The sequence below is a fragment of the Prionailurus bengalensis genome, chromosome C2 (assembly GCF_016509475.1).
Source record: "Prionailurus bengalensis isolate Pbe53 chromosome C2, Fcat_Pben_1.1_paternal_pri, whole genome shotgun sequence".
NCBI classification, from domain to species: domain Eukaryota; kingdom Metazoa; phylum Chordata; class Mammalia; order Carnivora; family Felidae; genus Prionailurus; species Prionailurus bengalensis.
In genome coordinates, this window is record NC_057350.1 from 70,739,802 (window position 1) to 70,752,503 (window position 12,702).

Consider the following 12,702-nt stretch of genomic DNA (forward strand, 5'->3'; position numbering starts at 1 on the left):
CCAGCACCACACTCTGCCAGTCTTGCACACCATAAACTGGAGAAGGTGTCACAAGGAAAGTCAAGCACGGGCCCTGGGGGACAGAGCTATGCAGCAGGCTGTGGAACATCAACCTTCGAAGGTCTAAGTGCAAAGGGGCCTGGCAAGATCTGTTCCCAAAGTAGAATGTCCTGCTCCTTCTGGGAGGCCGCTCCCATCTGGCATGTAACAGACAGATCTCTGAAATTTCATCCTCTATGGACAACATACTCTTGATATTCTTTTTTTTTTTTATGAAATTTATTGACAAATTGGTTTCCATACAACACCCAGTGCTCATCCCAAAAGGTGCCCTCCTCAATACCCATCCCCCACCCTCTCCTCCCTCCCACCCCCCATCAACCCTCAGTTTGTTCTCAGTTTTTAACAGTCTCTTATGCTTTGGCTCTCTCCCATTCTATCCTCTTTTTTTTTTTTTCTTCCCCTCCCCCATGGGTTCCTGTTAAGTTTCTCAGGATCCACATAAGAGTGAAACCATATGGTATCTGTCTTTCTCTGTATGGCTTATTTCACTTAGCATCACACTCTCCAGTTCCATCCACGCTGCTACAAAAGGCCATATTTCATTTTTTCTCATTGCCACGTAATATTCCATTGTGTATATAAACCACAATTTCTTTATCCATTCATCAGTTGATGGACATTTAGGCTCTTTCCATAATTTGGCTATTGTTGAGAGTGCTGCTGTGAACATTGGGGTACAAATGGCCCTATGCATCAGTACTCCTGTATCCCTTGGATAAATTCCTAGCAGTGCTATTGCTGGGTCATAGGGTAGGTCTATTTTCAATTTTCTGAGGAACTTCCACACTGCTTTCCAGAGCGGCTGCACCAATTTGCATTCCCACCAACAGTGCAAGAGGGTTCCCTTTCTCCACATCCTCTCCAGCATCTATAGTCTCCTGATTTGTTCATTTTGGCCACTCTGACTGGCGTGAGGTGATACCTGAGTGTGGTTTTGATTTGTATTTCCCTGATAAGGAGCGACGCTGAACATCTTTTCATGTGCCTATTGGCCATCCGGATGTCTTGTTTAGAGAAGTGTCTATCCATGTTTTCTGCCTATTTCTTCACTGGGTTATTTGTTTTTCGGGTGTGGAGTTTGGTGAGCTCATTATAGATTTTGGATACTAGCCCTTTATCCGATATGTCATTTGCGAATATCTTTTCCCATTCCGTTGGTTGCCTTTTAGTTTTGTTGGTTGTTTCCTTTGCTGTGCAGAAGCTTTTTATCTTCATAAGGTCCCAGTAATTCACTTTTGCTTTTAATTCCCTTGCCTTTGGGGATGTGTCGAGTAAGAGATTGCTACGGCTGAGGTCAGAGAGGTCTTTTCCTGCTTTCTCCTCTAAGGTTTTGATGGTTTCCTGTCTCACATTTAGGTCCTTTATCCATTTTGAGTTTATTTTTGTGAATGGTGTGAGAAAGTGGTCTAGTTTCAACCTTCTGCATGTTGCTATCCAGTTCTCCCAGCACCATTTGTTAAAGAGACTGTCTTTTTTCCATTGGATGTTCTTTCCTGCTTTGTCAAAGATGAGTTGGCCATACGTTTGTGAGTCTAGTTCTGGGGTTTCTATTCTATTCCATTGGTCTATGTGTCTGTTTTTGTGCCAATTACTCTTGATATTCTTGCCATCTTTCCTCAAGTCTACCTAGATCCATATTCCCAGCTTCAGCTCAAGGATGCCCACAATCTTTTCAGCAGGAGTAAAAGGGGAATCTCTTCTAAGTCTCTCAAATATGGCCTCTTTCCTGAATAGGGAACTGACATGTGAATGATGGCCTCCCAAGGACATCTGGGTATCTCTGGGTGAAATCCTGTGGCACAGCAGGCAGCCTTGAAGTGGTTGCCTTTCCTCTTTCATTTGTCCTAGTGACTGAGTATGTCACTTATTAAAGTTTCTAGACCTCTAGAAACACCCACTGCCCTCAGCCTGCCTTGGACTATGTGGACCTACTCCCTGAGCAAGGTGTCCTTGGTTCTGAGCAAGGATGGCTTAGGCCAAAGTGGATCAATTCCATCTTGAAGTATCTGGAAGCATACCCAGTCTAGTCGGTGCAATCGATACCTCTAAAGAAGTTACGTGTAAATGGCTGGGTTTTATCCTGCTATCTTCCACTGAACAACAAAAAAATAAAACCAACAATCCTCTTCCTTTGTTTTCATCTTCTAAAATTGATTCAGACTAACAGAAGAGAAAGAACTGAAGTTTTAAGTGGAATTTTCTCAGTGATCATCTCAGGCAGGAGCAATAGAAAGACATGATCAGACAGAGGTTATTCTGTGGATATTTAAGAGCAGCCCAGAGAGGGGACTGGGGCAGGCAGTCTGAGGGGTGGACAGGGTTGGGGAGGGATTGCTGACTCAGTTCTCATAACCTCTCAAGTCAAAGGAAGTCAGAGGTGAGCCAAGTTTTACATTTAGTTTACGTGAACACTCCTTGAGCAACTCAGATAGTTCTAGTTCAAAATGTGACTTGCCTGTGGTTGTGAGGAAGAACACATTCACGAGAGGATTTTATAACGATGGCCCAGAGGACTGCCCAGGAAAAGTCTCTGAGACAGAATAGGTTCATACACAGACTGCTCTATTCGCCCAAGACATTTATTGTTTTCTTTGGGAAATCCTATCTCAGACTGACCCCTTGGTCTAACCTACTCTGTGAGTAAGGCATAAAACTCTGGGAATACTGGAATTAGTAATGTAACCTGCTTCAATGCCTTAGTTTTCTTTCTGTACACTTTTATTTTATATTGTCCTTCCCCATGGATTACATTGTACATCCATTTCATCATCTGAAAAATGGGAGCTCCTACTGTCTCCAAAGTTTTTCTCAGGATCACATCAGATGCCCTATGTTTAAATTGCTTATAAAGGCACGTGCTGCTAAGTGAATGTTGAATAGCTTCATCAATACTATTATTTCCCACTAGATCAAGGCAGGGCTATAATTTCACTTCTCCCTTGGATCTCCCACATAGAGGAAGGCTGGTAACACTCCTCAGACCACTACCTCACACTTTGCCTCACCCCACATCCTAATCTCCTATTCACCTTTGGGTCATCATGGGCCCCAGAATCAGGCCATTGGCTCCCCTCATTCCCTCGAGGCTTACCTTGTAGAGCATATAGTGGCTTTTTGTCACTGCAAAGATGAGGTTGATGTTGTTCTCTGCCAATTTCTCTCCAAGCAAGGCAAGAGATGGATAGTCCTAGCGCCAAGGCAAAAGGTCAAGGCTGTAATGTTTCCTTTTTTTTTTTTTTAATGTTTATTTACTTTTGAGAGAGAGAAAGATAGAATGTGAGTGGAGGAGGGGCAGCTAGAGAGGGAGACACAGAATCTGAAGCAGGCTCCAGGCTCTGAGCTGTCAGCACAGGGCCCAACGTGGGGCTCAAACTCACGAACTGTGACATCGTGACCTGAGCTGAAGTCACTTAGCTGACTGAGCCATCCAGGCGCCCCAAGGCTGTAACATTTCTAACAGGCTGAGATACCATCCCCAGCTCCAACATGCATTCAGGAACCCACACTTGCTAGGAAAAGCATCTTCCCCTGGCCATCCTTAATAACCAAGCCCCACTGGCAGCTCCAAATTGGGGAAATATGCAGAAAGGATGTCCAGGTAAGGGCCTTTTGGCACCTCCCAAACTAGATGCATTCCCCTCACCCCTCCCAAGCCAGAATGGAGACATAATGAGTGGAAGATTCCCACAGCTGGTCTGTGCCTCCGTCCTTTTAGGAAGGATGGGGCATAGAGGAGAGGCCCCCCAAAGTCCAGCCACCATACCCTATCATCTACCATCAGCAACCATTATCTTTATCTTCCTTAGGACTTCTCCTCCCTAACTCCTTGCCCTACTTTCCTTCTCCTGAGCCCAACTAGGCCCCCCAATGTCTCTCATGGGTCCTGCTCACTACTCAGAATGGGCAGAAGAGGCTGTTGACCTCTCGCTTAAATGTTGGGCTATGGTGCAGGAGGGGTCCAAGCAAGAGGGGAGGGTGGAGGCTGAGAGGCAGTCTAATAATGTCCTGAAGGATTTTAAGGGCTAATGATGGGTAGAAGGGTCCTCATTAGCTCTACAGTTATCAGGTTCTATAGTTAGGAGTCCTTTTTCCAGACTCCATTATTCTTGGGATAATATGGAAGGCTTGAAACTGGAGAAATTGGGCTTGCCAAGCAAAGAAAATTACAAAGTATTCCCAGAATGGATTTGGGAAGGAAGAGGGTACAGGTTTTTGTTTGTTTGCCTGTTTGCACAGTAAATGTGGCAAGATCTTGGTAACTATTGCATCTGGGCAATAGGCATATAGGGGTTCATTCCAATGATCTATTTTTATGATATATGTTTGAATTCTGCATAAATTCTTTTCAATGACATGGTGATGGTCATAGACTGTTGACAGTGGAAGGTCCTTGGGGCCTCCCATTCTGTGCAGGACACCTGCAGCCCCACTCCTGAAGGTGACAGGACTCAGTGCCTCAGGGAGCCCCTTTCTAGAAGTCACAATGTCTTATCCTCATTTATTTTGCCCTATAACTTCTATGCAAGTTTTGATCTCTGCAGGAGCACAGTCCCTGGCCTCCTGTAAGTTCACCTCTCCCCTCTGAGATCTATCCGGTCTCCCCAAGTCACTTCTTCCTTAACTAAATGCTTCCATTTAGGTGCACGATGGCAGAAGATGAACCAGCTGCAGAAATCTGTGAGAAATGTTCTGAGTTAATGAGTTCTGAAAGCCTAGCTGGAGAAGATGGACTAGAAACCCAATTCCCAGAACGGACTGGAAAGTCCATGAGTAGAGGGCCAGGTGAGCACCTGGCCCACGGGCAGGATCATGGGAGCGGGGCTGGGACCCCTGGTCCTCACCATCTGATTGGACACTGTGTACTCGTTGGCCTCATTCAGGTGGCACTGGCCATCGTGTGGCTGCACCAGGCCCCCCAGTTTTCCATCCAGTGCAATGTGGGGCACGTCGTCTGTAGTGAACACCAGCAAATGCAGTGCATCCTTTCTCCAGCCGATCTTCTCCTAAGGGACAGAAGTTTGAGGGAGGCCAGGAGCTTCTGACTGCTGCCAGGCCTGCCCCAGGACATCAGAAAGCGCACTGGCCTGTCTCCCAGGGTCGTGGAATCAGAGGCATTCTTCTACGTGCGTATCTGGGGAGCACTCATAGAAACCACTCAAGAATGATCCACAGAACTCAGAAGAGACACAGCCTGAACTGGGGAAGCCTAAATGCACAGAGACACAGCTGCACAGCTGGGCCCGTGCAGGCCCAGGCACCTGGAACCTCCCTCCCAACCACCATATGCTTCTCTGTTCCTTTTGGTTATACCTGAGGGCTACCCCTTCTGGACGTTTCCCGTCTGAGCCTCATGTATTATTCCATCCCTGGAAAAGTCTTTAACCCACCTCAACCCAACCCCTGACAATGCACTCGGGTTAGCTGGCCTTATCTAAGATGACCAGTAAGGGAACATTTCAGTCCCCCAGTGAGACACAAATCACCCAGAATGGAGTGTTCCAATGGTCAATGGATCTTCTTTCAGAGGATTTGGTAAAATCTGCCATCTATTCTGATAGGTGGAAACCACTCCAATCATTAACTGAAATACCTCAGTGTTTAAAGTCAGTAAGATTAGCTCTGTTCTCCCTTTACTGCTTCATGTATCCATTCCAGCAAAAGGCACAGCTACATACAGTCTGTATTGCAAGAGAAAGACTCTATTTCTCACCTGCAGCCACTGTGGCCCCAATGCTACAAACACCCCAGCCATTATTATTAGGAACAGCTGGACCCTGATACAGAGCAACAGAAACTGAGATATGGCCACTTTCTTACTAACAGTGAAAAGGCATCCCCAAATATGTTGGTGGCAGAGGGAATACATGCTGAGAGTTATCTACACATGCACGCTTGATATGGAAGCCAAAGACTGGATTCACAGACTTTACAAGTTAAAAGCTGTTGTTCTTCCAGCAGATGAGGAGTTGAAGGCATCACCCTCTTTCTTACCACCATATTGATGAATTTAACAGCCTTTAAGAGCCATAATATTTTCTCACTTGCTCCAAAAGCGGCGTGGAAATAAAACAATAATAATAAATGACAAAAAGTCAGACTAATGTGGGGGGGGGGATGTTTTGTCCCAGATCCCAAAGAGTTTACAGTCAAATGGAAACAGGACTCCAACACATCCCCATTAAGGTGCTAAATGAAGGTAAATACAATGTCAGTGGAAACCAGAGAGGAGGAGGCTTGAAAGCCTTCTCAGGGTGCATGAAACTTAAGCTAAGCTGGAAGAATAGGAAGGGCTCTTCAAGGAAGCTGGAGGAAGAAATGCCCCAGAAGGCAGAAGAGGGGGTGGGCATTATAAGCACTAGCCAAGGCACAAAGAGGAGGCCAAGCACACTTTGGGACCTGGAATAAGAAACCTAGAAGGTCCCTGACAGCAATGACATCTAAGCCATGACAAAACTGATCTGTGATGTTAGAAGGCAAGACAGTGGTTCCCCTTGACAGCATGAATGGGGGTAGTTAATAACTGAAAAGGGTCACAAGGAGGCTTCTGGGTTGCTGGTAATGTTCTGTCTATTGACCTGGTATTTCTACTTTGTGAAAATTGACCGAGATGCTGCACTCTTTGTACACTTTTCTGCAGGTATGTTAGACTTTGATAAAGAGTTTCAAACTGTGAAGTAGTTAAAGCAGTACATTATAAGCCATGGAAGGGAGGGCACAATGCTTTGGAGATAAGGCATAATCAAGAGGGTGTAAACCAACAGTGCTTTTTGTAGGAAAAATGTGGATCTGTTATTCACAAAGACACAATAATGTGCTAAACACCCTGACAAGAAAGTAGAACAATCTTTAATTTGACAATGTGTATTAAGAACCTTAAAGGAAATCAGAGACCTAAAAAAATGGACAGAAAGATAGTTTCCATGGATCAGAAGTGTCAATGTCACTGAGAGGTCATCTGCCCCCAGACTGATCTATAAACTTGACACAATCCCAATCAAACGCCCAGAAGGCCTTTTTGAGAAAATGTAAGCTTAGTCTAAAATTTATATGGAAAGTCAAACAATGGAGACCAGAAACAATTTTCTAAAAAGAACAACCAAGTTGAGGGACTCGTTACCTAAGGTCAAGGCTTACCATAAAGCTACCATAATCAAGATAGTGCATTAAACATAAAGACCAATGGAGCAAGATAGAGATAAATAGACCCACGCATATATGGTCAATTCAACAGCAGGTACTAGAACAATTAGACATCCATATGGAAAGAAATGAAGCTCAAGCCAAAGCTCCCTATATATACAAAAATTGATTAGGACTAAGACAGTAAAGTTCCTGAAGGAAACAGGAGAAAGCCCTTGTGACTTTCGTATAGGCAAAGATTTCTTACATATCATGATTTATGGAATAAAAATTGATGAATTGGACTTCATCAAAGTTAAAAACATCTGCTCTTTGAAAGATACCAATAAGAAAATGAAATGACAAGGTTGGGACTGGGAGAAAATATTTGCAAAGAAATAAAAATCTGATAGAACCGATATCCGGAATACATAAAGAATGTTCATAAGTGAATCAGAAAATAAATTGAATTTAAAAAGATAGAGACTTGAACAAACATTTCACCAAAGAAGAGAGAGGAATGAAGATAAGCACAAGAATGGAGTCTCAACATTGGTAGTCACTGAGGAAACGCACATTAAAACCACAATAAGATAGCTATAAGATAGCTCTTCCAATGGCAAACACACTAACCCTAATAATACCAAGTGGCAGTAATGGTGTGGAAAAATTGGAACTCTCATAATTGCTAATGAGAATACAAAAGTCCCAGCAACTTTGGAAACAGTTTGACAGATTCTTATAAAGTTACACATACACTTACCATCAGCCCCAAGACAAATGCAAATTTATGCTCGCATGAAAATTTCTACGCAGCTTTATATTTTTAAAGATTTTATTTTTAAGTTATCTCTATATCCAACGTGGGGCTTAAACCCTTTTGAATCAAAAGTCGCATACTCAGGGTGCCTGAGTGGCTCAGTCAGTTAAGAGTCTGACTCTTGGTTTCAGCTCAGGTCATGATCTCACAGTTGTGGGTTTGAGCCCTGCATCAGGCTCCATGCTGCTGACGGAAAGCCTACTTGGGATTCTGGGATTCGTTCTTTCTCTCTCAAAATAAATAAATTTTAAAAAATCAATTTATAAAAAAGAAAAAAGAGTTGCATACTCTACTGACTGAGCTACCCAGGCACCCCTCAATGTAAATACTTATTATAGCAGTTATTCATAATCATCAAAAACCAGAAACAATGTGCATCAAGTGGTTTAGAGAGACACAATGTAGTACATCTACACAATGAAATACTGTTCTGGAAAAAAAAAAAAAAGACCAAACTACTGACACACACAACTTGGATGAATCTCCAAAGCATTATGTTAAGTGAAAAAAGCCTGACTCCAAAGGCAACTTACTGTCTAACTCCATCCATGTGATACTTGGGAAAAGACAAAAATATAGGGACAGAAACAAATTGGTAGTTGCCAAAGGCTGAGAATAAAGGGAGGGGTCAGCAACAAAGGGATGCTAGGAAACTTTGAAGGGTTCTAGAAATAATCTCTATCTTCATTGTGGGGGTGGCTAGAAGGCATTAGCCTAAAAAGGTGAATTTTACTCTGTGTAAACTATCCCTCCATAACCCGGAGGGACCCTCTGTGTAAACTATCCATCCATAACCAAAAATTCCCTTAAAGTATACATCTTTTGACTCAATTATTCTACTTCAAGAACCCTCTCTGCAAGAAGTATTCTGAAATATGCACAGCAATATTTTCACTAGTAGTGACAAAAAGGGATCTTGTTTAGGAATGGTTAAGTAAAGGGAGGTATCTTCTCTCTGGCCAACAGAAATTATGTTCATAAAAAGTATGACCTTCTGGTCGACAGGTGTAATGTTAGCTGGAAGACGAAGTATACAATACTTTAATGGCAATGTGATTACAAACCATGTAAGAGATGAGCATTACTTTCTATTAAAAAGAGAGTAAGATCCATTCATCAGTTGATGGACATTTAGGCTCTTTCCATAATTGGGCTATTGTTGAAAGTGCTGCTATAAACATTGGGGTACAAGTGCCCCTATGCATCAGCACTCCTGTATCCCTTGGGTAAATTCCTAGTAGTGCTATTGCTGGGTCATAGGGCAGGTCTATTTTTAATTTTTTAAGGAACCTCCACACTGTTTTCCAGAGTGGCTGCACCAGTTTGCATTCCCACCAACAGTGCAAGAGGGTTCCCTTTCTCCACATCCTCTCCAGCATCTATAGTCTCCTGATTTGTTCATTTTAGCCACTCTGACTGGCATGAGGTGATATCTCAGTGTGGTTTTGATTTGTATTTCCCTGATGAGGAATGACATTGAGCATCTTTTCGTGTGCCTGTTGGCCATCTAGATGTCTTCTTTAGAGAAGTGTCTATTTATGTCTTCTGCCCATTTCTTCACTGGATTATTTGTTTTTCGGGTGTGGCAATATGGCCTTTTGTAGCAACATGGATGGAACTGGAGAATGTTATGCTAAGTGAAATAAGTCAGGCAGAGAAAGATACCATATGTTTTCACTCTTACGTGGATCCTGAGAAACTTAACAGAAGACCATGGGGGAGGGGAAGGGAAAAAAAAAGTTAGAGAGGGAGGGAGCCAAACCATAAGAGACTATTAAAAACTGAAAACAAACTCAGGGTTGATGGGGAGTGGGAGGGAGGGGAGGGTGGGTGATGGGTATTGAAGAGGGCACCTGTTGGGATGAGCACTGGGTGTTGTATGGAAACCAATTTGACAATAAATTTCATATAAAAAAAAAAGAGAGAGAGAGAAAGAGAGATTGAAACAAAATACCATCATGTGGTTGGGGTAGAGATGACAGGCAACATCTTTCTCTTTTTTCCCATTTTTCCCCCCAACTATCTTTCAGAAGCAAGTATTACTTTCACAAGACTGGGTTTTGAATGCTGCTGGTCTGCTGTTTAACTGTTTCAGTCTCCTTTTCCTCCACAACGGCTTCCCAGAGGACTTGCAGGAACATAATGGAAGCTGGCAACAAGGACACAGAACAATGTGGAACCCAGGTGCCCCAGGACAGGCACTGTAATGTTGTTGCCACCCCTAATTACTCATGTAGCTTTGACCTAATGAGTTAACACTTCAAAAGCTTTTTTCTTGATAGGAAACAAGGAAGAATAATACTTAATACTTACTCCACCTCCACCATGCCACTTCATCTTCACCACAACCTCTGTAAAGCAGGTAAAATACTGCCCTCGTGCAGATGAGGTAACTGGTGGTTAGAGGCATTAAGTAACCAGTCCAAGGTCACTGCACTAGCAAGGGCCAGAGAAGCCAGATTCAGATGATCTGCTTCTTACTCACAAAGCGAAACTACCCAATCATACAGGAGGAGAGGATGGTGCAGGGTGTGTGTGTGCATGTGTGTGTGCGTGCACGTGTGTGCATGACCAACAAGAGAATTCATTCAAGTACTTAGTAGGCTCTCCACTAATGATTGTTGGGTCCAAGATAAATGTCTGTCAAGTTGAAAGGTGGCATCTGACACAGAAATAGCTCTACAGATGAAGAATGGCACAGCATAATAATAATAATTCTGTTTTCCCTGAAGTGGACTCCCGTTATGTAAGTGATGGCCCAGAGGCTGGGCTGCAGAGCACGAGTCAGAACCTCCTCATTCAGTAACCCAGGCTTTTGGGCTCAGAGATTTTTTAAGCAGTGACTCCACAGAGAATTTACATTAGAAAGAATTTTCCTACTGTCCGCCTGGACTATCTTGAAGGCTTAAGTTCTGTATTCCATGTTTGGAGCAGAAGGCAACAGTGGGAAAATAGATTATGTTTTGTTTTGTTTTTTAAAGAAAGAATAACTACAAAATGCAGTATGGTGTGGGGAGCCAGAGGACATGAGCTTTCGAACAGATGAGGCTAAGTTCAAATATGCTTTGCGCTAACTGGGACACCTCTCTCAGCCTTGCTTTCTTAATCTGTAACATGGAAAAAATCCTATTTTGCAGGGTTGATGCTAGGTTTAGACATAATTGTATTAAAAAGCCCTCAGCACATGAGAGGCTACAAAAAGGATCTATAATTATTACTTTTTAAAAAAATTTTAATGTTTATTTATTTTTGAGAGCGAGAGAGACAGAGTGTGAGTTGGAGAGGGGCAGAAAGAGAGGGAGACCCAGAATCCAAAGCAGGCTCCAGGCTCTGAACTGTCAGCACAGAGCCCAGTGGGGGGGCTCAAACTCCCAAACAGTGAGATCATGACCTGAGCTGAAGTTGGACATTTAACCGACTGAGCCACCCAAGGCGCCCCTATAATTATTACTCTTAAGACTGGTAATAATTTCTACATTTCTTCTCTTCACCTTTCACTACTTGATGTGGGAGGCTCCACAATCATTGTAGGGACTATGAAGTATTGCATACTGAAAAGTTTTTTAAAGCCTTGAATTGGGGTGCTTGGGTGGCTCCGTCAGTCAGGTGTCTGTCTCTTGATTTCAGTTCAGGTCACGACCTCATGGGTTTGTGAGATCAAGCCCACATCAAGCTCTGTGCTGGTGTCGTGAAGACTTACTTGGGATTCTGTCTCTACCTCTGTCTGCTCTTCCCCCACTCATGCTCTTTCTCTCTCACGAGAAATAAATAAACATGGAAAAAACTTTAAAGCCTTGAATTAATACCACAATGAGATTCTACCTACCACACACCTGACAGAATGGCTGAAAGTGAAAAGACCAACCACACCAAATGTTGATGTAAATGTGGAGTCACACACTGCCGTTAGGAATGTAAAATGCTATGTGTACTTTGGAAAACAGTCTGGCAGTTTCTTGAAAAGTTAAACACCTACCAGATGACCCAGTAAATCCACTCCCAAGTCTAGAGATAAAAGAAATAAAAGCAAACATCTATACAAACACTCGAACACACTTACAGCAGCTCTATTTGTAATAAGCAAAAACTACCAGCCATCCAAAACAACCCAAACATCTACCAACAGGACAGAACAGATAGACAAAAAGTGCTCCATCCACGCAAAGGAATTCTACTCAGTGACAAAAGGAAAGGATGGAGACACTTGACAGCACAGATAAATCTCAAAATAATTGTGCTCAGTGAAATAAACCAGGCTAAACAAGTATTTATACTGGATATATACAATTTTTGCAAATGCAAACTAACGTATAGTGAGAGAAAGCAAATTAGTAGCTGCCTGGGGTGAGGAATAGGAGGCACAGGAGGGAGCAAATGACAAAGAAGCATAAATGTTCACTGTGAGGGAAAGGATATGTTCATTATCTTGATCATGGTATCTGTGTGTGTGTGTGTGTATATATATATATATATGTATATGTACATATATATGTATGTATGTACGTATCTCTCACAGGTGTAAACATGTCAAAACTTCTCAAACTGTACACTTTCAATATGTGTAGTGTATTATACATCAAGTATACCTCATTGAAGCTCTTTCATTTAAAGAAGACTTGGTTTGCTCATAAAGTCTCTTAATACAAGAATCTACACGAATAGACTGAAGTCAGTAATGTGCTGGGAATACCACTTACACA

At 42.7% G+C, this 12,702-nt stretch overlaps 1 protein-coding gene across 3 annotated transcripts in view; it reads right to left on the bottom strand.

Moving 5' to 3' along the window:
* Window positions 1-12,702, bottom strand: part of ITGB5 (integrin subunit beta 5) — a 124,424-nt gene that overhangs the window by 51,585 nt on the left and 60,137 nt on the right. For 2 of the 3 annotated variants that reach the window (XM_043594389.1, XM_043594390.1), the window contains exons 6-7: window positions 4,905-5,066; window positions 3,155-3,250 (exon numbers count right to left, since the gene is read on the bottom strand). In XM_043594389.1, coding sequence (XP_043450324.1) covers window positions 3,155-3,250; window positions 4,905-5,066 — 258 coding nt within the window. The remainder of the gene's footprint in view (window positions 1-3,154; window positions 3,251-4,904; window positions 5,067-12,702) is intronic. The other variant, XM_043594391.1, reaches the window with a different exon arrangement.